Genomic DNA, 27,981 nt, shown 5'->3' with positions numbered 1-27,981 from the left:
AGTGTATCTCATAAATATACGTAGCAAATTTCACAATATTCATGTTAACCTAACAAAACACACAGACTTTATGACTCTTCTGATTTAATTAATAATTATTTTATTCAGCATTGTTCTTTCTGATGCCAAACAGTGAACACTATATGTGAATAATATGAATGTGCGATGATCTTTGGCATAGGGAGAGCAGCTCAATGTGTTTGGAGGTTAAAAGGTTTCATGCTGCGCTCAAAGAATAAAGAACAAGCTCATCTCAGCATGGAGCAGAAAACATCATCAATCTCCAGAGCAGCAAACTCATGTGCTCCTTTAACACAGAACCACCAGAAGCTACAGACAAATATTTGCATGTATTTTGTTAATTATTTTACATTCTGATTACAGTGTAGTAATGTCTCTGTGAGCTCTTGAATATCATGAATGATTGGTTTGTTTCCTGTTCAGCCTATAAAAGTTGCCAGGCAGGATTTCTGTGTTGTGGAAACCCGACGTCAGGTTGCCAGCATTGTCAGAGCTTTCTCTTCATTCAGCTGTTTAATATGCCTGACAGGAGCTCAGAAACCTTCAGCCACATGCAAAACCCAGAGAAACCACAAAATGACCCTGCAGGAGCACAGGTAAATGACCTACTGCCTATCTCAGAACAGATCTTCACATACAGAATTCATGAAGAAATTATAATCAACATTATCTGTTTGATGTAATGAAACAAATGAAATGTGCTCATATTTTCAAATATTATGAGTATAGTTTGTTTATTGCTATACATTTTAAAAAATACAGAAGTGGGTAACAGTTTCTCTGAAGTGGACGTTTATAAGACTGTCATGACACCTCTATTATATTAATGCATGTTGTAAATATGAAGATTTTATGAATGCTAATGACAACTGCCATTAAGTGTCATTTTCTCAGTTATGCCATTTTAAATGCAAAGATGACATCAGAATAAACAGCAAATGTCAGTCCAAGGAACTCGAAAAATGTGGAAAAAATATTAAAATACCTTTATTGACACGGCTATTCCTTAAAACTGCACATACGTGTTTCGGCAAACACTTGATTTCATCAGGGTAATTGTTAAACTGAGCCATTTCATGCATTTGCAAACTGTATAGTTGAAATCAACACAGGCTCATTCTGAAAATGTTTTCCCTTGGACGTTTCTAGAGAAAGCGAATTATGTAGCCGGAGGTACTTATGGCTGCATTTCATGTTTTAAGCGAATGCTACGGGGCGGTATGGCGCTGTTCCTTTTTGCGCTTGCCGGCTGACCGCTTACCTTCGTGTCGAGGGCTTTCCCATGGCAACCAATTTGTCCAGTGAGCTTGTCGTGTACTTCGGCGCACTTGAGACACAGAGAGGAGTTGACCACGATGACGATGACTGCGTTCAAGTCTGGGGAAGGAGCGGTTCCAGAATTCAGGTAAGACAAAAACAGAATACAAAAAATAAAATGAACGAGTAAACAACAGGGTGAGAATGTGGTAAAATCCGAAAAAGTGGTAAAAATCAAACGAGGGCTTTTCTTTTTCTGAATGGGTTTTGCAAATTGTTGGTTGGGTTTAGGGATTAAAGTGGGTTGGTGGGTCAATCGGTAAAACTAGTTGGGTTTAAGGAAGGAGAAGAGTGGGTCAGTCGATTGGCCGGTCGCACAGTCAATTATACAGTCAGTCAAACATACGGTCATTCAACAGCGGCCTCTGGTGGGTTTATGCGAGAACAGCATGGGCTCAAACGGCACTCGCGAGAGACATTTGAGATATGAAAAAGCACACACAATGGCCTCTCGTGGATTGGCAAAAACAAAAATGCAAAAATACGTACCTCTGGGGATGTATTTAGCGTTCTCCAGAAAAGTCCAAGGGACTACATTTTCAAAATGAGCCTAGGTTGGTTGATATAGACATACATAGGGTAATATCTCAACTGGATTGTGTTTGGATGTTATTATTAAGCATGCTTTTGTTGTTTTTTTCCCAGATAAACATGGATTCATATGATTTCCCTTCACATGATGCAATCTCTCAAATCCTCCAGGAGTATCTTCAACTCAAAAGTCCCAAAACTCAAACCAGGACAGAGTCTGTACCACAAAAAAAGGCTAACTCTCAACTGAACCGAACGTTTGATGTGAATTTAGCACACAAAAGGTAAAAAAGACGGTAGCCAAATATACAGTTGAAGTCAATATTATTAGTCCCCCTTTGATTTTTTTTTCTTTTTAAAATATTTGCTGAAAGATGTTTAACAGAACAAGGAAATTCACAGTATGTCTGATTATATATTTCCTTCTGGAAAAAGTATTATTTGTTTTATTTTGGCTAGAATTAAAGCAGTTTTTGATTTTTTTTTAAAACAGTTTTATTGTCAAAAATATTAGCCTCTATAATCAACTATTTTTTCGACTTGCCTATTTACCCTAACCTGCCTAGATAACCTAATTAACCTAGTTAGGCCTTTAAATGTCACTTTAAGCTGACTTGATAAATATCTAGTCAAATATTATTTACTGTCATCATGGCCAAGATAAAATCGCTCAGTTATTAGAAATCAGTTATTAAAACTATTATGATTATAAATGTGTTGAAACAAATCTTCTCTCCGTTAAACAGAATTTGGAGGAAAAAATAAACAGGGGAGCTAATAACTCTGACTTAAACTGTATGTTTAAACTTGTATTGTCCATTTATTGCTGTAAATATTTCCATTTTAGTCCTCCAGCGTCTGATTTAAAAGATGAGTCCCATAATGGCGAAGTCAGTGAACATCAAACTAAGGTGCGTAATTAAACTGCAAACACAATAACCAATGGCAGAAACTCTAAAATCTGCTAATCACAACACATAATCATTCTTAAGACGTATATACATATCTGGAGATTTTGAATTATGTGGCCAGAGCTACGTATGGCTGCATTTCGTCTTTAAAACAAACACTACAGGGCGGTATGACGCCATTCCTTTTTGCGCTTACCAACTGACTGTTTGCATCCATATGGACAACTTTCCCATTGTTACCGCTTTGTCCAGTGGCTCGCCATGTACGTTGGTGGACACAGAGAGAAGTTAATTTATTCTTTATTAGATAAAATAAATGTAGAATAAATGTATTTTTTCTACATTTAAAGGTGTACGTTTGACACCAGTGGTTGAACTAGGTATTGCATTCCTGGATCAAAATGACCAAAAGTGCAGGTTGCCAAATTGAGGACCAACAGGAGCAAGTGACTATCGAGGCTAAAGGCTGATTTAAATTGTGTTATAAATAAAGCAACGGCACGCAATAGAAGGAATATTATCCATATAAAAAGTTCTCGGTATTTAGACAACTCGAATTGATATACAGGGTATGCTTCTATTTTTTGCAGCTGAACAACAAAAAACTGACATTGATCACCTCAGGTACACCTCATGTTCTTTATTCAGTGTTAAATTCTAATGCTGTGAGTTTGAATGCCATTTTACATGACATTTATTGCCGTACTACTGAAAGCAGCAGCAGTTCATCTCAGATCTAGAAAATTAAATAAACCGTTTGAAAATTAACTTTAGGCCTGTGACCTACACATATCAGTGCTTCAGCATCTACATTTAATAATGTTAAAGATGTTTTCCATGTATTAATTCGATTAGCACCCTTACCATTTCATGAATGAGTGCACTATTCTGTGCTGTCGTGTTTCGTCTAGTGCAAACAGCCAAATTGCTTATCACTGCAAATCTCTTCACAAAGTGTGTTGTTAGGACACGTGGTAACAATGTAACCTGTTTACCTAATGTTTATGTTTGTAATATTTATATTATTTGCTAATTAATGACCTAATGTGGAACTGAATCTGTGTTTCATTTTGGAGTCTGCTACTGTCCACCAGAGGTCGCATTTTAGTCTTGGACGCATGCTTGGAGAGCCTTTCTGAATGAATGAATGAAATACACGGTTTTCCACCGAGGCAACCCAGGGTGCTGAAATATAATTAGCTAAACTAGCAGTGGGCAGGTTAAAGAATCCAAAACAAAGACAGTCTTTCCAGCACATAACACACATTTTCAAAGCGGAATATCTGTACTTTAGCTTTGTTTTTCAGATAAACCTGAATGTTCACTTGGCATGTTTCTTAAATATCTGCAAACATATAATGGTATTTTTATGCATTAGAACAGTGGTTCCCTTTTTTTGCCTTTTTGTCAAGTGACCCGCGATGCACTCGCAGGTCGCGGCCCGGGGTTCATTGATGCAAGTGTGTCACATGCGCGGAAACTGCGCACCTCCATTGGAAACAACAAACTTGTGCAAACTTTAGAAATACGTGATATGCAAACACCCCCTAAAAGGCCACCGTCATTTGCAATTTCCATCAGGTGATCTTCTTGCACAGCCATGGTGGATTCACCTGATATGTTGACAAATTGGTTGCGGATCTATTCCTTGTCAGTTCGCAGGTCGTTCACTGGGCCTTTTTTCCTTTAGCAAAGAAACTTTCTAAAGACGTCTATTTCTTACTCATTTTGCTGCTTGTACAGTAGGTTAAATTTGGGTGCTCAGGTGACCAAGACGTAAGCGAGATGGTCAGTTTTCAAAATAAAAGAATTTTCAAAATAAAAGATCGTTCAGAATTACATAAAAAATAAAACAGAAATAATTAATGATTTCTTCTGCGGCCCAGTACCAATTGATGACGGACTGGTGGTTGAGGACCACTGAGCTAGGTGATAAAATGAACTAAGGCAACATGATCATTCTCCTAATTGTCCACTGCTAAGATTTTTTAAAAATATAAAACGACTCCCCACAAAGCTCGCTGATTCCCCCTTGTGGGCTGCGACACCCCTGTTGGGAACCGCTGCTTTAGAAGACTCAAAAACGTACATACAGCACCTTTAAAACTGACACATAATGCATGTCTACATACCTAATACATTCTACACAAACTTTGCTGTTTTCAAAGATTCCCATATTGTGTGTTTGCAATTTGCACTTTAAAATCCAAAATTACATTGCCACGTAAACGAATAGACAAAACACATATAAAGTTTCATGTTTTTGGCTGATGTTATGACAATGAGACTCCATTACCCCTTTTTCTCTCCTTTTTTGTTGCTGAAGTAATTTCATTACCAAAGTTAACATCTAGATGTCCAGATGCTTTTTCGGCCACACTTCTAAAAGAAACATTTAATTCTGTGTTTTCTTGCCTGTTTTAATAACTGCCACAGGGGGATGTACCAGATGCTTTTAAACATGCAGTGTTTAATCCTCTCCAGATAAAACCTTCTCTTGGCCACTCTGTTCTTTCCAGCTTTAGGCAAATTTCACATTTATATTGTCATTCTAGTTTTTTTTTTTTTTTAATTTATTTTGTATTATTATTATTGGAGATAATCTTGTGTCTGCAGGTAGTTCCTTTTACATCATGGCTTGGTTTTACATTTACTTTGTTTCATTTTTTAGTACATTTAAAGATTTGAACTTTAACTCAAGCATATTTTTAGAGGAAAAACTCTTAAGCTGCGGTCACATTGGTCTTTTCTCACCATAGGCTTCCACTCATATGAATGCGAATGCGTCAGACCGGAAACGCAAGCTTGTGCGACAAGTTTTGCAGTTCGCTGTGATGCACAGTTCAAACTTGGTGAACTCTGACCTGCGAAATTGCATCACTTGACTGCATGAGACCAATCAAGGGTCAAAACATGACCTCTCTTACAGAAATTTAAAATATGGAGCAATCGCTTGCTTTTTTAAATGAATTTCACAAGGTCAAACTTTAGGGTGACCGCAGCTTTTACTTTTTGTTACATTTTGCAGCATTCCTCCATTACTGTGAAGCGGTAATAAATTTGATTGATTCATGTTCCTTGTTCGCAAATATCTTGAGGTATCATGTAGAAGTGGTTGTGTGGCGAAAGACTGCTATAGAGATGTGTCTCCTGCTTTCGTTTATCGAGTGCTTCAGTGTGAATGATGTCTAAAGACATGCAAGTTTATCGGATCACATCACCTGCAGCCTCAAGTTCAGTCTATGTTTTCACTGTTGTCAAAAACAGATTTGTGATGCTGTACATCAAGCTAACATTGTAAAATTAAAAGTAACTAGTAACTAGTTACTTGAGTATTTTTTCATGGAATTCTTTTTACTCTTACTCAAGTTACTTTTACAATCATTACTTTTATATTTACTTGAGTAAAAATTTCCGCAAGGTCTTGTATTTAAACTTGAGTTTAGATTTTGGTTACTCTACCCACCTCTGGATATTCATCAGCTGTTAGTCCTTATAATTGGTATAATTATACGGTATAATTTGTTTTAGCCTTTGTGTGGTTTGAAGTGTAGACCAAAGTGGGAAAAAGTAACATAAGGCTGTAACATTACAAAATTGCCTTTGTAAATCTCTGTAGGCTAGACGTTTACGAGGCATAATACAATCAACAATAGTATCCTTATTGTAGTTCAAGGGTAAACAAAACAGTCAAGGCTTACTTGACATTGGGACGGGGAACAACTGCAAAGTTGCTTCAACCATCCATCACTGACCATGACAGCCAGTAGACATTTGAAGCTAGAATAGTGGATTCAAAGTCTGCAAAAGAGAAACCGCATCATGGATGTAAATTTATTGACAAAGAGAACTGTATGCATTGCACATACTGTAGTTCGGGAAAAGGCAACAAACAGTAGTTAAGTGAAAAGTATTTTTTAAACTTGTTAAATAGTAATTAATAGCAGTAGCTGTTAATATGTAACAATCCGTGCAACCAGGGTCCGTGTACATTTAAGACATTTCTTGGGTCTGCACTGTTTTGGGTCTCATTTTTAATAAACATTCAGATCTGCATCTGTTCTGTACACAGTGTTGTCCTGGAACCGTCTGTGTTTACTCTTAAAGTCAAACACAATTAATGGTTTCTTTGAATTTTAGGACCCGTAAAGACCTATACATCACAGTGTCATGGAATTTTTACATGAACTTACCCAAGCTAAATAGAAATACGTGTCCAGGGATACATTTTTTTGCGAAACATGAAATACATTGCTCTGACAATATTTCCTTGTAGCTTGTGATCCAAAATCCAGAAGTTGTGGCTACATAGTTTTACCATGATTTTACATCACTTTTACCAGTTCAGTGAAACCCTCCTTCACTGGATTCTAACTCAGGCAAGTACAACACAGTACAAGGTGAGCTACCAACCAAACTGACCACAGTAGAAAACAACACAGGCTCACTGTGAAAACGTACATTATACGTATACATTTCTGATGAGCATGAATTATGTAGCCAAAGCTACATATGGCTGCATTTTGTCTTTAAAATTAATGCTACAGGCTAGTATAATGCTACCAGATTGCCTTGCTTCAAAGTGGATGGCATTTCCTAACCCTAACCGTGACCATGGGGGTTGACTCTGGTGAAAAATGATTCCAGAAAGTAGGCAAAGCAAAAACAAAAGGCAAAATATTAAATAAAAGAAGTAAATGACAGGGTGAAAATGTGGTAAGATCGAAAAATGTAGAAATCAGGCTGTCACGAGGGCTTTTCTTTTTCTGGATTGCTTTTGAAAACACTGTCGGTTGGGTTTAGGGAAGAGTCACTTGACAGCAGCCTCTGCTGGATTTACAGCAGAACAGCAGGTGCGAATGACACTCTCCAAAGAAAACTGAGCTCTGAAAAAGCATTCATTGCAGAAACAAAAACTGCAAAAAACATATCTCCTATTTCACACTATCCAGAAATGCATACAGGGTACATACGGTACCTGTAATGACCCTGGGTTGGCAGAAACGCTGTCCATATGAAGACAAACAGGTGAGGTAAACACAATCGATTACAAATCAAAGACACATTTAAGATGTTTTGTGGTATTTATTCTCTTTTGGCAAAGAACCATACAATAATGAATCTTGTATTGCTTGATCATTCGTCCCATTAAGTATCAGAAGTATCAAAAAAACAAACATCGGCATCGTCATATTGCCTCATAGAGGTAATTTTACCTAGAAACTGCATGCAAATTTATGTTGAAGCATGTTTTTTGCAAAAATGTAGCCTGAGGCACGTATTTCCAATCAGGGGCGCCCCCAAGGGGTGGCCACGGCCACCCCTCGGTAAACTCTGCTGTTGACATTATTGATTTAAATGTACTTATAAATCCCCAATGTTTAAATAAATAAAATGCAGCCACTAAATTATTGTTGGTGTTACTGACGTAGCTGATTCATTGTCTCTCCACCTTAGTGCTGGTTCAATGCTGAATGCTGATGAAAGCAAACTGACGCATGCGCGCAGAAAACCATTCCCGCGCGCCTCACGCACTCGTGTGTGAATCCCGGTTGGTTGTTTGCATGCACGCCGACAAAATACGCGCCGCTCATACGCCGTGAAACGGAGTAACAGCCTTTTGTGCAGAGGTGAAAGTCGACTAAAGTTTAATATGATGATAATGATGATGATGTTACTTTCACTAAGCATGCCTTTAAAGCAGAAAGGAGGGATAATGAGTCAGGGAGGTAAGACTTCATAACATGATTTCTCAGCCATGATCTGGTCTAAGACCACAGATAATTCTATAATACATTTTTTGTATTCTTTAGAATTGTCATAACTAATTTTCATGCAAAAGGTTTCTTAAGTGATCTTGGCATATCACTCCAGTTGTTGTTTTCCAGTAATATTTAGGATTGATTTCTGTTATTTATTCAGAATAATAATTATATAATAATATTAATTGTATTTATTTAAAATAAATATAAATAAATTGTTATATTTATTGAATAACAAATCTAACAATTCAAGGGAGGTGGGGGGTGTATAGGGTGGTTCGCCCAGGGTGTCATTTAAACTAGAACCACCACTACCCTTCCCGATCGTCGTTGACAGCACGCACACACCTTCAATAGACAGCAATGGCAAATTAATATTTACCTTAAGGTACAGTATATCAATAGAAGAAGCTGCATTAATAAAATGGCTCAAAAAGTAATATGGATAAATGATATTATTAGGTATAGTGAGTGTGTATAGTAATGCCATTCATTCAGTTTGATCATTTGTTTGGGTTATTAATAAACTCATTATTCTTTCATTCATTTTCTTTTCGGCGTAGTCCCTTTATTAATCCAGGGTCGCCACAGTGGAATGAACCGCCAACTTATCTAGCACATTTTTACACAGTGGATGCCCTTCCAACCGCAACCCATCTCTAGGAATAATAAACTCATTAATCTTCATTAATTTTAGACATGGCATATACCGTATGATGCACAATAAAAGCACGTAAAAAGTTATTTATACAGTATATATATATATATATATATATATATATATATATATATATATATATATATATATATATATATATATATATATGAAAAGTGTTTTTAAACTAAACATAGATTTTTATTTGGTTTGCACATGTACTTCCTGAATTACTTCAAGGAATAAATAGCAATATTTCAAGAAGAATTAATTAAATGAATAAAAACTACATTATTACATTTACCAAAAATATAACATTACACTAAATTCATATTTTTTTTTTGTGTGTGCCACCCCAAGATTTGGTGCGGCCTCTTCTGGCCACCCCTAAGAAAATTTTCTGGGGGCGCCACTGTTTCCAATGAGCCTGTGGTGAGAATCTCAATCATGTTTTTTTTTTTTTTTTAACTTTCATGGGTGCTCGGACCTGGTACAGTATTTTGTCTCCTGATGCCATATCCATAATCTACAGTACAGACCTTGTACTACACAATTATTGCAATGCAATCTGGACGAGAAATCAGCCATAAAGAAACTGTTCTGATTTATGCCAGTCAACTCATGACTCATAATTCATTCATGAATATTCACACCATGATACCAGAATTCAAATAAAAAGCTCTCAAGACTCTTTAATGTGACCATCCAGCATCTGCAGTGTTCAGTCTACCGTATAAGTGTTTGACGATGGAAAAACAGTATTGGCTTTTCTCTTTTCATCTTGTCGGAATAATGGCAAAGCACCTCACAGAGAAAGACCGAGAGAACGCAGGCCGTGTGTGATCACAAATTTGATTGTTTGGAGCAACAGTACAGGCGATGCAGGGCCTCCGTCTACGGGGACCTATCTCTCTCTCTATTCACTCCTTCAGTGAGTTCAGATGATTCCTCCATCTCCACCCCTTCGTGGTCCCCATCTCATCACCCATCATCATCCTCACCTTGCATGTGTGCCCTTTCAATTAAGCGCTCAATTTCTTTCAGAGGACCCCAGGGAGCCACACGCACACTGGCCCAGATTGGAATCGTCTAATCGTTCCTTCTTCCACCCCTCCTGTTTCTGCACATCGGCCCCCCACGCGACTCTCAGACGGGGCACTTTCCTGCTTACAGAGACCCCCGAGTGAAAAGCAGACGCCTCTGCAGGATGTTACATGACAGGCGATATATTACTAGCACAATGGCATAAAAGAATTTCTGGAAGCGTGGAGCAAGCCCCTGGCCTGCAGTCTGTTTATTATAATGCTAATGTCTCAATGCTATTGTTCAATCAATGAACTGTGCAATAAAGGCATGTTGACAAATGTAGATATGCCAAAAGGACCACACGCTAGTGTTATATTGACTTTGTTGCATTTTGTTCAACAAAACATTTAATTCCATAGGCCTAGCTAAAATTAAGTTACACATTAGCCTTAACTGATATTAAATAAATTTAAGAGTGTTTTAGGTCCAAGTAGAACTCAAGCACGTCTTTAAATGTCATTTTAAAATGATGTCTAATGATGTCTATTTATATATAGAGTTTATAAATATGTATTTATATATAGTTAAAAACAGAATCAAGTATAATTGTGTAAGAATCCAAAATATCAGACCCTGAGAACTGTTATGGAATTTCATGGGACAAGATGCAATGCTCCAATGCACTTTTTAATCTGAGAAGTGATGAAGAAACCAGCTGCTCAACTATTCTATTCAAATCACTGTTGACAATGCAAACACAGGCTGGAGAAACAGAGCTACACTACAGCAGGGGGTAATGCGAGAAAGTCACCCTTCTCCCACCTCAAGCCCCCTTCTTGACCCTTATGTCACCTTCTGATTAGAGCACATTTCACATAAAATGTTCAAAGTTTTAATATGGTGTATCTTGCAGCACTATATTCATGTTTGGTGTCATTTTAAATGTCTCTGTGTGATTGGTAAAGCGGTCTTAATTTTACAGTAATATTTCACTGGTATATGTTGATTTGGTTTTAATCAAAAATGTTGGATTTAGCATAATCGTGTTTATAAAAAGAAAATCAAACACAGAAAGTCTAAAAACCCTTTTGTATGAGGAACTACTTTCTTTCGCCATTTATCTACATCTGCAGCTGACATCAGAACAGCATTTTAGACCTAGTATTTAAATGATTTTATAGCATAATTTCTAAAGTTATGACAAAACAGATGATGTGATTTTGCTCACATTGATTAAATTTTTAGATTACAAGTCTAATGACGTTTCCCAGTATTTCCCTGTTGCAATTGTGATATCATGAAAATTAACTCAGAAAAAGCCAAAGCAAAGCAAACTACCGAAATACTGTTGTGTTTGCGATAAGGAAAAAGGCAAAACAAATGCAGGCATTTCTTCTTTCTTTCTTTTTACTGAACTAGTCTGCACAGTAGCGAAAACAGGAGACTCATTAGAAATTAACAGATGGCCAACCAAGAAGTAAATCGGGTTATCACTATCTTTTGGATGGACAACATAAACCGTCTTTGCTCTGCTCAATGACAGGCTGCTGGATGCCGATGAGCTGTCTCTCAGAAATTATAAATATTTTAAAATAGGCACTATCCTTACAAATAAACTGCATGTACTTAATTCTGTAGTGTTTTTCAAATCATACTATGGTAAAGTGCTTTAAATTAGTATGATATGGTTATTCTATAGTTGTTATGGTAACATACAAATGATCCAATAATGTAGTTTCTACAAACCCTAAAGTTGTACTACAGGAAACTACAGTATTGGGTCATTTGTATTTATTACAATAGTCACTTATACTACTTATATATACATATGTACATACACACACACACACACACACACACACACACACACACACACACACACACACACACACACACACACACACATATATATATATATATATATATATATATATATATATATATATATATATATATATATATATATATATATATATATATATATATAGGCTAAATATTGTTACTTATACTACAACATAGTATACTGTAGTAAATCTAAATTTGGCAAACCTGCAGTATTTATTACAGTTTATGAGTTAACTAATTAATACCGCATGTTGTATAGCTTACAATAAGAAATGGTTGTAAATAATATACAATAGGCCTATAATACACTTTATTGTAGTTTGGTTCAGAAATTATTTATTACATTACTTTTAAAAAGAAATAGCACATTCAATAGACCACAATAGCTTATTTTTCACCAGAATGTATGACTATGACAATGAATTCAACTGTGTCTAAGACTCGATACTGTCTGCCTGAACATTTTTTATTCTTGTTAGAGTGGATTCTGAGGAAAAAAAATACCTTTCACTTGGTGGATTTCATCCTAATCCCTGTCTCAATCCTCACTGAGTACACATTTCTCACTCAGCTTTCAGCATCAGTGTCTGCCAGCATCTACAGTCAGAGAATTGATAAATTAACCACTGAGGCGTTTACAGACTGACTGAAAATATGGCATCGGCTGACACACTGTGTGTGTTTATCTCACCTTCTTTTAAAAGCATAAAATGAATGTTTATTGGGCAGGTAGCCAGGTATTGATACGAGTCGACTCCAATCAGACTTACATTTGTTTAGGCCGACTAAACATGTGACTTTGATTCCACCTACTGGTGGCAAACTGCAAATGACTAAAATGAAAAGGTACTCTCTATTTACTCACCCTCAATTGGTTGCAAACCTTTGATTTTCTTTCTTCTGTTGAACGTTGAAACTCAACCACTGACTTAGTAGGAAACACAAATAAGTCAACGGTTACATGTTTTCAGCTTTCTTCCTTCTGCTGTGCTCAGCAGAAAGAAACCCATGAAGATTTGAAACAAGAGTGAGTAAATGATGACAGAATTTACATTTTTGGGTAAATTTTATCCCTTTATTATGTATTTAATTGTCATATGTTGTGTTTTAAATTTCCCTTTATATTTCTTTTAAAAAATAAAACTATATTGTATAATTAACAACTTCTTATTATTATTTAATTATGAATTAAATGGTTAAGTATTCGATGTTAGCATGTTTTACTGTTATTGCTGCATTATGGAAATAAATACAAATGTACATGTAAATTGTAAAAAAAAAAAAAAATCAATATTTTATTTTACTTTTTTAATTGACCCTTCTTGGACCCTCTTTGTAGTAGCAACTGACAATGTTAAGAAATGTACATTTACTTAATTAAATTAACATTTTAAAGTAATATAATATGATCTTAAGCCCAGCCGAGATGGGAAAAAAACCCTAAAAAAAGAAAAGAAAAAAAACTTTATTTTACTTAAAAAGTAACACAGTTACTTTAAAAAAACATAAAAAAATGTTTGCAATATGTTACTTTTAAAAGTAGCTAACTTTCCCCAACACAGGTGAATAATGTTAAGAAAAAGGAACACTGAATGTTATTATAAAACAGTATTCCTAATATATTGAAGTGCCATGAATTTACTGTACCGACAGTTTTACCACCTAATTTAATACATGTTTAGGGCCTGATTTCTGCTTTTGCTTCTACCTTGCTGTTATATACTTTAAAAAGTATCTCCCAAATGTGGTATTCTGTGGAAGGTGGTCTGGGAGTATGCGGTCAGATGGCTGTCTCGTCTCTGTATGAACAGAGCAGGAGTTTGGTTTGCATTGCTAGCAATACGTCAGACTTCCAGTGCATGTTGGACTCTGGCAGGGCTTCCCTTTGTCACCAGTTCTGTTTAATTTTTATGGACAGAATTTCTAAGCATAGCTTTGGGCTGGAGGGGGTCCACCTCAGGGACCACAGAATTTTATCTTTGTTATTCGCAGACGATGTTGTTCTGTTGGCTTCATACAACATGGACCTTTAGCATGCAATAGGGCACTTTGCTGCAGAGTGTGGGATGCAGCCAGGATGAAAATTAGCTCATCCAAGTCCAAGGCCATGGTGCTCTACCAGAAAAAGTTGGTTTGCCATCTCTAGCTTGAAAAAAAGTCCTTTTCCCAGGTGGAGGAGTTCAAGTATCTTGGGGTTTTGTTCACAAGTGAGGGAAGGATTTAACGTGAGATTGACAGTCAGATCGAAGCAGCGGCAGCAGTAATGCGATCAATTTACTGGTCCATTATGGCAAAGAAAAAGCTAAGCCGAAAGGCAGAGCTCTCAATTAACCAGTCAATCTACGTTCCTACTCTTTGGGTCATGATCAAAAGGATAAGATCTTGGATTTAAGTGGCCGGAATTAGTTTCCTTCCGAGGGTGGCAGGGAGCACCCTTATATATAGAGTTAGGAGCTCCGTCATCTGGGAGGATCCCGGAGTAGAGCCACTGATCCTCCACAATTGAGAGAAGTCAGCTGAGGTGGCTCGATCATATTTCGGATGTCTCCATAACTCCTACCTAGGAAGGTGTTCCACAGCAAGCAAGCCTCGGGGAAGACCCAGGACATGCTGGAAGGACTAGATCTCTCGGGTGGCCTGGGAACCGTTGGGATCCCTCTGCAGGAGCTGGAGGAAGTGTCTGGGGAAAGAGAAGTCTGGGGTTCTCTCCTGAGACTGCTGCCCCCACGACCTGACCCCAGAAAAGTGGATGAAAATGAATGAATTAATGAATGAAATGATTTCTTATATGGAATGTAATTATTCACATTCGGAATCCATATACAAGTTATATTGTCTTTAAAAATGTATTTTTATTTATCCTACAGGAGCTGGAAAACTACAGTGCGGCTCTGCATAAGATGGCGGAGGACATGATCGGCTTGCGATCTCAAATGAGGGTTTTGGAGTCTGAAAACAGTGATCTGCGACGGGAACTCTCTCTGCATCAGGACCTGGGACGAACGCTGCTGGATGATACCGACGTCGACGTCATGACCAACACTGAGATCGCTGACCGCATTGGTATAATTCCTTTTTGTATTATCATTTTAAGGTCTTAGAAACTCTTTTAGTCTTACTATTGAAAGTCTCTGCATGTCCTGATAGCAATCAATTAAATTAATTTTTCAAAATTTATTTAAATGATTTTAATAATCGGTGAAACGTGTACAGTAGGAGCAAGACAAGTTTGTCCAATCAGAACATTAGGTCCGAATGTTATGATAGGCCGTCTGTTCTACCTGCCTGTCAAAATATGTAATGTCCATAACTCTGCACACCCTGTTTCCACATAAAAGATAACGTCATTCATTCATTCATTTTCCTTCGACTTAGGCTCTATTTTTAGAGATCGCCACAGTGGAATAAACTATCAACTATTTCAACATATGTTTTATGCAGTGAATACCCTTTGCAGCCTTTTACACCCACACAGACACTCATACGCCACAGCCAATTTAGCTTATTCAGTTCACTTATAGCGCATGTCTTTGGATTGTGGGGAATAAAAACAAGGAAAACCTACATGAAAACAGGGAGAACACGGGGGGAACATGGAAACTCCACACAGAAATGCCGACTTGAACCAGCAACCTTCTTGCTGTGAGGCGACAGTGCTAACCACTGAGCCACCTGGCTCCCACAAGGTAGTCAAATAGCAACATCCTATTTTTTTAGGTTTAGTATTTTAATTATTAAAATAATGTAGTGGTAATATATTTAGGAGGAGTGGTTTGGATGGCACTTGCAGGCTGGCATGTAGGCTTTCAGTGCTATCAGGCTAACGTTAGCACTTTCCAAGAACTTCTTTTGAACTTTTAAGAATATAAAGATTATTTATGACTTTACACTTCACCGTAGCTGATTAGCTGGTGCTGCTATTATGTCAGCCTTTTCATTAAAGGTTTACAATCTACAAAATCAACTAGTCAGATCTTTACTTTTGCTAGCTGTGACTTTAGATTAGGATTTGTGTATATCATTCAAGTTTGCCTATAGGCTACAGTTAGTTTCAATTAAGTAAGTTTTAACAAATGGTTTGACAAATAATAAATTTTGCCAGTACTTACCAGTTTAATTACTTATAATTAACCTTCAGAGCATAGTCTAAATTGCTAGTTATTGACAAGATATAGACAAGATGTGCTTAAAAAATAACCACTAACATATTAACCGTTGCTAACACTTTGCTATGCTACTTTGTGGTTTTAGCAATTTATTTGGACATAAACCTAATGGTTAGCATTAGCAAGCATTATTCTGCTGTTTATCAATAACATCTGTTGCATGGGCTAAACAATTCCCTGCTGAAAAATCCAGCTTAAACCAGCCTAAGCTGGTTGGTTGGTTTTAGCTGGTCGGCCAGTCTGGTTTTAGAGTGGTTTTGGCCATTTCCAGGCTGGTTTCCAGCTATTTCCAGGCTGGTCTTAGCTGGTCAGGCTGGAAAATGACCAGCCAAATCCAGCTAAAACCAGCTTGACCAGCCTGGTTTAAGTTGGATATAGCTGGTTTTGGCTGGACTATAAAAATAAAAATAGAACATGGCTAGGCACTACTATGGGCTAATGCTAACACCACTAATGATTATCATCCTGATAACAGATTAAGTACACAAAAAGTACATCAAACTAAAGTTGTGCTAACTTCTAGAACTTCTCGAATGTGAAAGTTGTGAGTGTGAAGTGATTGGCACGGGTGTCATGTCCTCGCCGAGCTATGCTGAGGATTGATAAGACTTTTCTCATTTAGCGAAGGGAATCTGATAAGCACTCCCTGCCTTATCTGCTGAAGGACAGTTTGCGTCCCTCACACACTCATATGCACACAAACATGAGCTCCGTTTAAAAGGACACGTCAAAGACCTTTAAGGCCTTCAAAGCAGACGCAGCCTTTAATTTCTTCTCTGTCCCTAATGCACCGCATGGCTTTTAGGGCTTTAGATAAAGTCTGTAAGGTTTTCTCCAAAAATATCTTCACAGTGTCATGGCCATGCAATTAGCTGATGCTTCAGTGATGATTTAATAAATATTTGTATTATTATAAACAGTGCTCAGCATAAATAAGTACAACTCATTTTCAAAATGAATATTTTTATAAATTTTTCTGTGAGTGCAAGTAATATATTGTAATATATAAATATAAATTTTTGGTGCATTTTAACAGAATGGATTTTTTTTAAACAGATAGGTGTATTAAAATAATATTTTAGAAATAGAAAGATTATAATTATAAATTAAATTAAAAATATTGCAAAAAAGTAAAAACTCTGTCTTGATTTTTTTCTCATATTTTATATTAATTTCATAGTTTTCCCTAACATATTAAATTAAATGTACAATTTGTTCCAGTTCAATTTGTTTCAGTTTGATATTGGTATTGAATAATCTAATGAGGTCACAAAAATAGCAACAAGAAGAATACAACAAGAAGGTCGCTGGGCTGGTTCTAGCCCTGGTTTGTCCAGTTTCTGCATTTCTGTGTGGAGTTTGCATGTCTTCTCGTTTTTGTGTTTGTTTTATCCCGGGAGGAAACTGCGCTATAGGTGAATTGAATAAACTAAATTGTCTGTACTGTATGAGTCTGTGTGTGAATGAGTGTGTATGGGTGTTTTCCCAGTACTGGATTGCGGCTGGAAGGGCATCTGCTGTGGTGACCTTTTAGCACCTTTTGCAAGGTACTAGTATTCAGCTTAAACTGCAATTTTATTGCTTAACTACTTTAATTAGGTTAACTAGTCAAGTTAGGCTAATTAGGAAATTAATTGAACAAAAATGGTTTCATAAAATACTACATAAGTCTTTGGGGAGCTGATAATAGTGGCCTAAAATATTTTAAAAAATGCAACAACTGCATTTGTTCTAGCCAAATTAAAAGAAATAGACCTGTCTTCAGAAGGAGGAAACTATTTTAAAAGAAAATGTCATATGAAGAGCTAATAATTTAACCTATATAATAATCATATATATATTATAATGATTGTCTTTTTTGTTTGCAGCCTCTCTGAAGTTCAAGCTGTCCAGTGAAAGCAGCAAAGCATCCGCCATGAAGGACAGAATCCAACAGCTTCAAAACGAGCTCATCAAGGTGGGTCAGTCAAGGCCAGTTTCTCCTCGTCTGCAGTTTTCAATAAAAGCAGAAGCAGTGGTCAGAAACTGTATGCATTTACTTATTAAGCTCTAGAGGTCCATTGCCTGGCATACATTTTTGATGTTTGCTCGCATGGAAATGCTACGATGTCAAATCCGTTAATGGTTTCCTCCAGAAATCAATGACTGGTCACTGAGTTCACCTCCAGACCGCATGGCATATATCTTGTTGCAACTAATACAAAGACGAAAAACACAAGGCTGGCAGAAGTCTTAATAGTGACATATATTGCATTGATTAAATAAGATCAATTGTTTTCTGATATCTATAGTGAGTATATGGCTAAGGTAAGTTTAAAAAATCTCGAGAAATATTTTTATATGTTTATTTATTATTCCATAAAGTCCCCCTGCACTGTAAAAAATGGTAAGATAAATTAGTCTTGACAACATGCATTTTTAAGTCATTGTAACTTATTAAACTAAGTTATACATGCTCTAACTTAATTTTATAATATACAAAAGCTGTTTTAAGTCAGTTTAACATAATGTAAGTTCAATGGACTCATAAGGTAATTTCATTCAGTTTAAAAATTTAAGGCAACCTGGATTTTTTACAGTGTAGAAGGTCTATATTGACCATATTTGGATTGGTTGTGAATATTAATGAGCTCTAAACTGACTTGCAGCTCTTTCCAGGATTCTCCCATATTTTACAGTTCTATCATCTTGTAATGGTTTTTCCCATATTTTTAATCTGTCTGTGAAGGGTGGCAATAAACAATAAAGGGTTGACCCTCCCTATATGCAATCCATACCGCCGAACCACCAGGGCACATCCCTTGCTCTTAACCTTCCTGTCGTGTTCGGATCAAATCTGACCAATTTACATCTTAAAACACTCATAAATATTGTGTTTTACATCTGATTACCTCAAGGCCTTATGATATCCTCCACACTATGCACGTGAACATATAAAAGTGATGATCACTTCTTTCATTGAATTTTGAGTGTTAAATTATTCTTGTTACGCCTGTGGTGTTCCGGTCATAAGTGACCGCCATAGGAAATGAATGGGTATCCAGACTATATTCATCCATCAGACAGAAAACATAACTATATAGACCATTTCAATGTGGTCATGTCATTGGCCCATGAACATTTCCTGCTTGATATCAACTATTTCAAAACTGTAACAAGAAGCAAATCAATCATAACTTAATGTTAAAACAGCTGTCATAACATTATTTATAAACATGTGGCTCCTTTTGGACTGTCGGAAGCTATAGAAATTAAATGTAAAACAGGAAATGCCATTGTTTTTGTTTACATCCCTCAAAATGGTCTATACTCTATACCACCCAAACTCACTCACTCACTCAATCACTCACTTACTCACTCACTCACACGCTAACTCACTCGCTCACTCGCTCAATTATTTTATTGGATTAGACCATTAGCATCTTGCTTAAAAATGACCAAACTATAACTAGTGCTAGTTCTGTGTCCATGCTCACGGTCAATGCCTTCACTATTCCCCAGTACACTAATATAAAACCAACTGAAGGACTGAATGAAACTTCGAGCACTCAATGCACAGGAAAGGATACTGTTTTGTTTGTATTTTGCTGGTTGATAATTCATTCAGATGGAATAAAATGTCAATTTCTTTGGTCAGACCCTGTGATAGTTATTTAAGCAGGCTGTTATTTGTTAATAAAACAAAGCATTTTGATTTCTGTCATCTATTGTTCATTTTGTATTCATTGGTATTTTCACTGCAGTTATTTTTATGTCTAAATCTATAAATTCACGATAAACACTTCTTTAAGACATGGTTCACAGCTAAAGAATGTTAAATAAATATTTGGTGATGAAAAATGCTTTTGTGTTAGTTAAAGAGCAGTTAAAACAGAGGGTCAAGAATACTAAAATAAGGGGCGGGATATGAACATGACAGGATGGTTAAATGTAAATCTGTTCTGTGCTTTTATTTTTACTTAGGCATGAAAACCCTTTGAGATAAATATAAAAATGGTGGGTTTCCCTTTCATTCTATAACAGGTGCTTTTGCCTCTCTAATGCAATCCTCAAAACAGATCATGTAGCTGTGCGTAACTGTCAGACACACTCCACATTGATAAATAGACACTGTTTCCCAAACGGATTCTGTACACGCAATCTGAGAGGAGCGAAAGTGGACACTCTGGGTTTTGGTTAGGTGTCTGAATATACATATATACATAATAATAATAATAATAATAAATAATAATAATAATAATAATTATAATAATTATAATAATTATAATAATTATAATAATAATAATATCTAAACATGTCGATCCTGGTTGGTTTATTTTAAACACAACAACTTTTGTCCTAAATGAGCATAAAAAGCAATCGAATTATTTTATTATGTTTGCATCATGTGTGCATTTTTAAAGTGGCACCTCAGTTATTTAATGTAATCAAACGAAAAATATAAACGAGAGGTTGGGGTGTCCCTTATTATATCCCAATGTTGACAGGTATGTCTCACAGACACACACACAGCATGATGTATGCTCAACAATGGCAACGTAATAATACTTAATTTGTCAAAAAAAAAAAAATTCCAAAGTGAATGACTAACTACATGGAGAGGGTTAAACCCATCAGAGTAATGTGAACCTATTTTGCTCACGAGATCTGTTCTGGATAAAGGCTACATTATAATTGAACTTGACAAAAGAGTCCAGTAAAGATTCATTGTGTTTTATTTTGAAGCAATAATGTCAAAGAAAACACAGCAAGGATTTAATATCAACCCCTGCATCAACAAATGACAGTTGGGGAATTTGACAAGATTCAGTAGCCTACAAGTGTTTGTTGAAACATACGCATCAAATTTCAAAATAAACACGATAAATTAGCAAAAGAGACAATTAAATATACATTATGCCTCTTTGGTGTGAAGCTGAATAAATATATAATCTGCAAATCCTCCATTTTGCTTCATGACGCAAGTTTAAACTTGTCCCATGCAGTCATTGCTCAGTAATGCAAAGTAACAATTTGCGTCTCCTGTTGTCAAAATAAAATTCACACTTTAGTTTTATTTATTTTTTTGTCTTTTTCTATTTTTGCTTATTGCAGAAGAATGACATTGAGAAAGAGTTTGTCCAGTTGCAAAGAGCACATCAACAGCAGCAGGCTGTGTTAAAACGATACCAGACCCGTGACAAGAAAATAACTGCACTGGAGGATACAGTTCGCCAACAAGAAAAGGTATTTAGATGTTCTCTATACAACTATATGCCTTTTTGTGCATTTAGAGACCACCAGATAATAAAGCTATCAAAAAACATCAATATAGCCAGTTTCATGGGATGGTGGAAAATTCATTACATATAAAACGTTATATTATTAGTTTGTACTGTATTACAATGGAGTATTATTTTTATATTGTTAATAATAATAATTCCTGACATGCAACATGGTGGCACAGTGAGTAGCACATTCGCCTCACAGCAAGAAGGTTGCTGGTTCAAGCCTTGGCTGGGTCAGTTGGCATTTCTTTGTGGAGTTTGCATGTTTTCCCCGTGTTCATGGGTTTCTTCCTGGTGCTCCGGTTTTCTCCTCAAGTCCAAATACATGCGGTACAGGTGAATTAAGTATGCTAAAAACTGACAGTAGTGTATGAGTGTGCGAATGAGTGTGTGTGTTTCCCAGTGATGGGTTGTGGCTGGAAGGGCATTCTGTGCTGGATAAGTTGGCAGTTTATTCCGCTGTGGCGACCCCAGATTAATAAAGGTACTAAGCTGAAAAGAAAATGAATGAATGAATTCCTGACATTTATATAGTGCTTTTCCGGACACTCAAAGCGCTTTACACATTTTTGGGGGGAATCTCTTCATCCACCACAGCAGTTTTCAACTGGAGATACTTTATGGGACTCAACACGTGTTAACATTCGCTCCAATGGGTTCTAACGGCTTTCTGCGTCAGCCACGGCAAAGGCTACTGTGTGAAGGCTGGCATAAGTATGACGCAGAAGTATAAATCAGCCTTTACGCTGGCCATAGGGAGCACCCCACTTTTCATAAACATTGCGCTCCCCTCGCTCTTCACTTTGGTCGGGTAAAAATGCTGTCCTTGTCCCTGTCCTTGAAAATGCTGTCCTACAACACCCAACCCACTCTGAGCTGAGATCGAGTTGCTCAAACAAGAAGGTTAAAGACCATGACCTCTAAGACACTGCTTGCTGCAGAAACACTTGGACTCCAATAAGGGGGAGCTTGAGCTCCAACTCCTCCAACATTTTTTTTACAGTGTATTTTAAAAGGCCTTTTTATTACCAATGTAATAGAGTTGACCAGGAAGAAGGAACAGACACAAAAATTATCTTGTTTTTCATAAACTGAAATTATAAATTAATACAGAAAATATGTGTTTCTGAAATATGTGCTATGTGCAAATATTTATTTAACTTAATAACCACACAAAAGAGATGAAAGGTAGACTTAATCTTGGATATGTAAAATATACCTGCAAGTCTATAATCACATCCAGTATATAGATGCCACACCCTTTTCTTGTCAATATAAAGAAAGTAAAAAAACAAAACAAATAAAGAGTGAATTAACTCATTATACAATCATTTTTAGTGGGAAAAAATAATTAATGATGCAAATGTTTCCTTTTTCGTTATACAAGTTTATATACTGGATGTTTGTGTGTGTGTGCATTTGGTTACTAAAAGTGATGGTTGGATGATTCCTTTATACATCTACTATAAATAAGTTGTGTGTTTGTTTGAATTCACCGAGCAGGTCATTGAGAAGATGGAGAAATTATTGGATGCAAATCTGAAGGAAAGAAGAAAAGGCAATTCAGAGAAGAAGAAAGCAGCCATGAAACAAAAAGGCATGTTTAAACATCTGGTTTTGGTATTTAATTAGTTTCCGTTGCTATTCAATAGTCAGAGCCATGGCTTAGTGGTTTTGGTGCTCAGTCTGGAAATTTGGGTTCGAATCTGGCCAGCATCATAATTAGTTTTCTTTTCCATAATATATAGCACTCTATTTACCATTGTTATGAATTAAAAAGGGGAACACGGTGGCTCAGTAGTTAGCACTGTCACCTCACAGGTGAATTTTTATGTTCTCCTCGTGTTTGCGTGGGTTTCCTCCGGGTGCTCTGGTTTTCCCCACAGTCCAAAGACATACGGTATAGGTGAATTGAATAAACTATATTGGCTGCAGTGTATGTGGGTGAATGAGTGTGTTTGGATGTTTCCCAATACTGGGTTGCAGCTGGAAAACATATGCTGGATAAGTTGGCAGTTCATTCTGCTGTGGCAACCCTTGGTGAACAAAGGGACTAAGCTGAAAAAAAATTAATAAATTAAAAAGGACAAAACACTCATGCCTGACAATCTGATGTGTTGAATTTATAAAGATGAAGAGGAGAAGAGAAGAGAGATCGAGTCTGTGTTTGTGGCAGAAAACTCTCGACTCAGAGAAGAGCTGGATAGGCTGTGTAATCTCCCTCCACCAATCATCATTCAACAGCCTGCGCAGGTAAACCTCAGACTACTGATAATTAAACTACTGACAACCTGTTTGAACAACACTTAGTTTCATTATTGGTTTTTATCTCAGTCCTTATATCAGCCTTTCTCAGACAGTGAGAAACTGGAATTACTGACACAACTGGCGAGAGCTGAGGGTCAAATCCAGACACTGGAGCAGCAGGTTTGATTTTAAATGTTATTAGGACATTTAACTTTTATCCATATAGTTATGTGGAAGATTAAAGTTCTGAAAGTGAAAGTAAAAAAATCACATTTGTACATTTCTCCAAAAGTAGGTATGGCGTAATCACAATGCTAAAAATAATAAATAATCAAGATCTGAATAAACCTAATAGGTATAGCTGACAAATAAGAAATTAGTACATGGAAATGGCATATTGTGAGCCACAAACACCATTGTTTCCTTGTTTACATGTAAATCATGTGAGTGTAAAATCTCAGTGATAAACTGCTCAATTGGAACAAATTCACATTTTATTTTAAGATTACAATAATGCTCATTTCTTCCCTTGTTTCCAAGTTTATCTATGCTTGTATTATACTTGCTAGGTATGTGGTTTCCCACTACCCACACTACCATTATGGAGCTAACAGCAACTAGACATGGTGTATCTTATTTCAATAAAGTTCATTATCAACATTTGGAAAATTCTCGAAATTTGGGAAAAGTATTATAAACACATTCAGAGGCATAAGGTCTGGAATTATTTATGTTATCTTGTTAATGCTTATATTTTGTAATGTATGTATGTTTATAATGAGGCAACAATCACATGTAAACTGCTGAATATAAGTTGATGCATGTTTATGCATCGTGTCATATCACTCAGCTCTTACTCTGATTTTCTGTATTGAAAGGAGGCCAAAAACTCTTTAACTGTTTATGCAGAGTTTGATATTAATTTCTGCCTCAGTTTTCATACATGTTAAAATCACAAAATAAAGTTCTAAATACATAACTTTTGTTGAGTATAATTAAAATTTAGTCTATATATGATCCACAACACAACTCAAAAGCAAACTTTAATTTAATACACTGATTCCTTCTAGCTAAAATAAACATCTCGGACTGTACGAACATGATCTTTTTGTCAAACTGTAAGATCTTAGAGTTAATTTAACTTGCAACATGTCTTGATATGCCACGGAATCGCATGTATTTTATTGAAAAAAAAAAAACAATATCAAAGCAGTACAAACAATTTGTGTTGTATTTCAAGTCCTCTAAGCAATACATAGTCTTTGTGTGATGAGGTTTTAATGACTGAAAACAATCCGGTGTTGCAGTTGATTTTATTCACGGCTGTATTTCCCGTTCTCCCTCGACGCAAACAGGGTTGCTATGTCTGCTTAACAAAATGCGACCAACACTAATTCAACCTTTCTGTTGGTAGTACAAACTTCATGGGTTAAACTACAGATTTGGCAACATCGCTGCTGACAACACGGGTTTATGCTATTGAATTTTTATGCAATTTAGTCTAATCTGTTGAATTAGACATTGTGCCTCATATTATTATTTAATAGTAAAGGCTCTTGCTCACTGTTATCCTTCAATTAATAATAAATAAAAAAAAAGATGCTCCAGCACATTAGCGTGACCCAATCAGTAGGGACAGACAGAATCTGCGGACATTTTGTGATATTTCTGCTGAGAATTTTGTTTAAAATCTGCAAATTTATGCGGAATGATTTTGGGAGTATCGTAATAACTAAAAACCTAATAAATTTAACTTTTTATTTAATGTTTACTATGCAAATCCAATTAAATCCACTTTATTTGGTAAACAAAGCAAGTCTCTCATATTATATATCTACTAAAAGACAGAAAATATTACTTTACAAGCTGTATTGTAAATAATTTATAGGAATATTTTCATATTAGTCAACATTATTACTGAAATTAATTTAAAAACTGAATAACTATAAATTTACACTCATAAACACAAGTAAATAAACAGAAATAATGATAGCCTAAAAATCTGAGGAGTTCTGTGCATGCAGATTCCGTTTGGGCCTACCAATCAGTCACAAGACAAAGAGGGAACCAATAGCATTTGACTTAATCATGAAACACAGTGGAAGACTATAGCATTTGATGAAATCAGTCATGAAACACAGTGGAAGACTATAGAATTTGATGAAATCAGTCATGAAACACAGTGGAAGACTATAGAATTTGATGAAATCAGTCATGAAACACAGTGGAAGCAAATAATATTTGATGCAATCAGACATGAAACACAGAGTAAGTCAATAGCATTCAACAACTGATGTAATTTGTGACATAGCATTTGAGCTAAACGGTAAATGGAGGCAACAATCGCATCTCCCATTATTTGTGCTGCCTTAATAGACTTGGAAAATTCTAATCTTTTGAATGAATTAAGACTGTAGTTGTTTTATTGTTGACGAATGGTTAGGTTTTGTGTTAGGGGTTGGTTTGCATGCTCATAAATTCCTAAATGTTCGTTTCCGAGGTATGTTTTTTGAAACTTATGAGCATGACACCCAGTTGAAAATGCACAGTCAACATAAACTATTTATTAAAATATACATATAAGATAAATAATACTTTGAACAAATTTTGTAATATTACTCATTTGCGAATGTTTGATTCAGCTAAAAGAGAATGCCAAACTGTGGGGGAAAGAGAAACAAGAGATGTTGACACGAGTCAGTGAATATGAACGTGGATTTGCTCGGACTTCAGCCATGATTCTTCATGATCTACCTGTGGTGAGTATATGATGTTCAGTTATTATTACTTGTTTAGCCTAGATAATAAAAGTTTAATTCAGTCATTGAACTCTAGGTAGCACAGACTAATACACGTGTTTACATGCAATCTTCAAGTAATCATATATGTTCTAAATGACAAAATCCAATGGGGTACATGCACAGCTAGTGTTTTCTGCCACTGATAAACTTCCTATAAAAAATTTATGCGATTATTATTTTTAATTTTACAAGCATCAATGTTGTATAGTCAGTATAACAAAGTATAATCAGTTATATAGACTTCAGTATTCATTTAGATTTTCAAGAGTAAATTGAGATGAAAGACTCCAAAGAGAATACTACAGTAAAATAAGTTTCATTCATTCATTCATTTTCTTGTTGGCTTAGTCCCTTTATTAATCAGCAGAATTAACCGCCAACTTATCCAGCACGTTTTTACGCAGCAGATGCCCTTCCAGCCGCAACCCATCTCTGGGAAACATCCACACAACACACACACACTATGGACAATTTAGCCTACTCAATTCACATGTACGGCATGTCATTGGACTGTAGAGGAAACCAGAGCACCAGGAGGAAACCCACGCGAATGCAGGGAGAACATGCAAACTCCTCACAGAAATGCCATCTAAATCGAGGTTCGAACCAGCGCCCCAGCGACCTTCTTGCTGTGAGGCGACAGCTCTACCTACTGCACCACTACGTTGCCAAAATAAGTTTCATTCATTCATTTTCTTGTCGGCCTAGTCTCTTTATTTACCAGGGGTCACCACAGTGGAATGAACCGCCAACTTAGCATATATTTTACACATTGGATGCCCGTCCAGCTGCAACCCAATACTGGGAAACACCCTTACACTCAATCCACACACATACACTACGGCCAATTTAGTTGACCCGATTCACCTATAGCGCAAGTCTTTGGACTGTGGGGCAACCCCCAGCACCCAGAGAAAACCCATATGAAAACTTGGAGAACATGCAAACTCTACACAGAAATGTCAACTGACTTGAACCAGCAACCTTCTTGCTGTGAGGGAACAATGCTAAACACTGAGCCTCCTTGTCGCCCGGAATGACTTAAAAATAGTAATGACTCACTAAAATGGCATGTTTTTAGAAAGTGTCCCTTGTTTCGTTATTTCCTAGGAGATAAGTGTGACTGATTCTGTATTGGGACACACTCAGCTGAGGCAGCTGGAACCTCTGAAGTGACAACAGTGTGTGTATTTTCTTTACAATACCTTATTTCAAGTGACTTATTAGAACAATAAAAAAAACAATAGAGCAATTCAAGTTTTTTGGACTGATCTACTGATTTATTTCTAAATAAATGTAGGAAGACAGCAGGATATTTATTAAAATGTGTTGCCACAATCTCTGTACTCATACTCTATTGCTGATGTTTTCTGAATTTAGTGATTGATTACATCAGGGGTGCCAAAACTCGGTCTTGGAGGGCTGATGTCCT

At 36.3% G+C, this 27,981-nt stretch overlaps 1 protein-coding gene across 4 annotated transcripts; it reads left to right on the top strand.

Moving 5' to 3' along the window:
* Positions 1-384: 384 nt before the first annotated feature.
* Positions 385-27,759, top strand: ccdc33 (coiled-coil domain containing 33). Of its 4 annotated transcripts, none has more exons than XM_073943151.1 (11): positions 385-617; positions 1,984-2,153; positions 2,717-2,780; positions 14,936-15,131; positions 18,103-18,191; positions 21,329-21,460; positions 23,005-23,098; positions 23,633-23,754; positions 23,836-23,928; positions 26,391-26,507; positions 26,954-27,759. In XM_073943151.1, exons 1-11 carry the CDS (start codon positions 417-419, stop codon positions 27,023-27,025), a joined length of 1,350 nt encoding a protein of 449 aa, XP_073799252.1. In that variant the 5' UTR covers positions 385-416; the 3' UTR covers positions 27,026-27,759. The 4 variants fall into 4 exon arrangements, 3 of the variants coding, with proteins under 3 accessions (XP_073799252.1, XP_002666896.4, XP_005170760.2); XM_002666850.8 differs by having other exon boundaries at positions 387-617; positions 27,660-27,759; XR_012400401.1 differs by having other exon boundaries at positions 388-617; positions 23,858-23,928; positions 27,660-27,759.
* Positions 27,760-27,981: the final 222 nt, after the last annotated feature.

The sequence above is a fragment of the Danio rerio genome, chromosome 25, assembly GCF_049306965.1.
Source record: "Danio rerio strain Tuebingen ecotype United States chromosome 25, GRCz12tu, whole genome shotgun sequence".
Classification (NCBI taxonomy): domain Eukaryota; kingdom Metazoa; phylum Chordata; class Actinopteri; order Cypriniformes; family Danionidae; genus Danio; species Danio rerio.
The sequence above is the reverse complement of the archived record's forward strand: the minus strand, read 5'-3'. Positions and strand labels throughout refer to the sequence as shown.

Bases quoted from the DNA above. Each gene is read 5' to 3' on its own strand.
- ccdc33 (XM_073943151.1), top strand. From the start codon at position 417: ATGAATGATTGGTTTGTTTCCTGTTCAGCCTATAAAAGTTGCCAGGCA. The intron at 2,154-2,716 runs GTAAAAAAGACG...TTTCCATTTTAG, and splicing joins GTGAATTTAGCACACAAAAG to TCCTCCAGCGTCTGATTTAA. The intron at 21,461-23,004 runs GTATTTAGATGT...TTCACCGAGCAG, and splicing joins CAGTTCGCCAACAAGAAAAG to GTCATTGAGAAGATGGAGAA.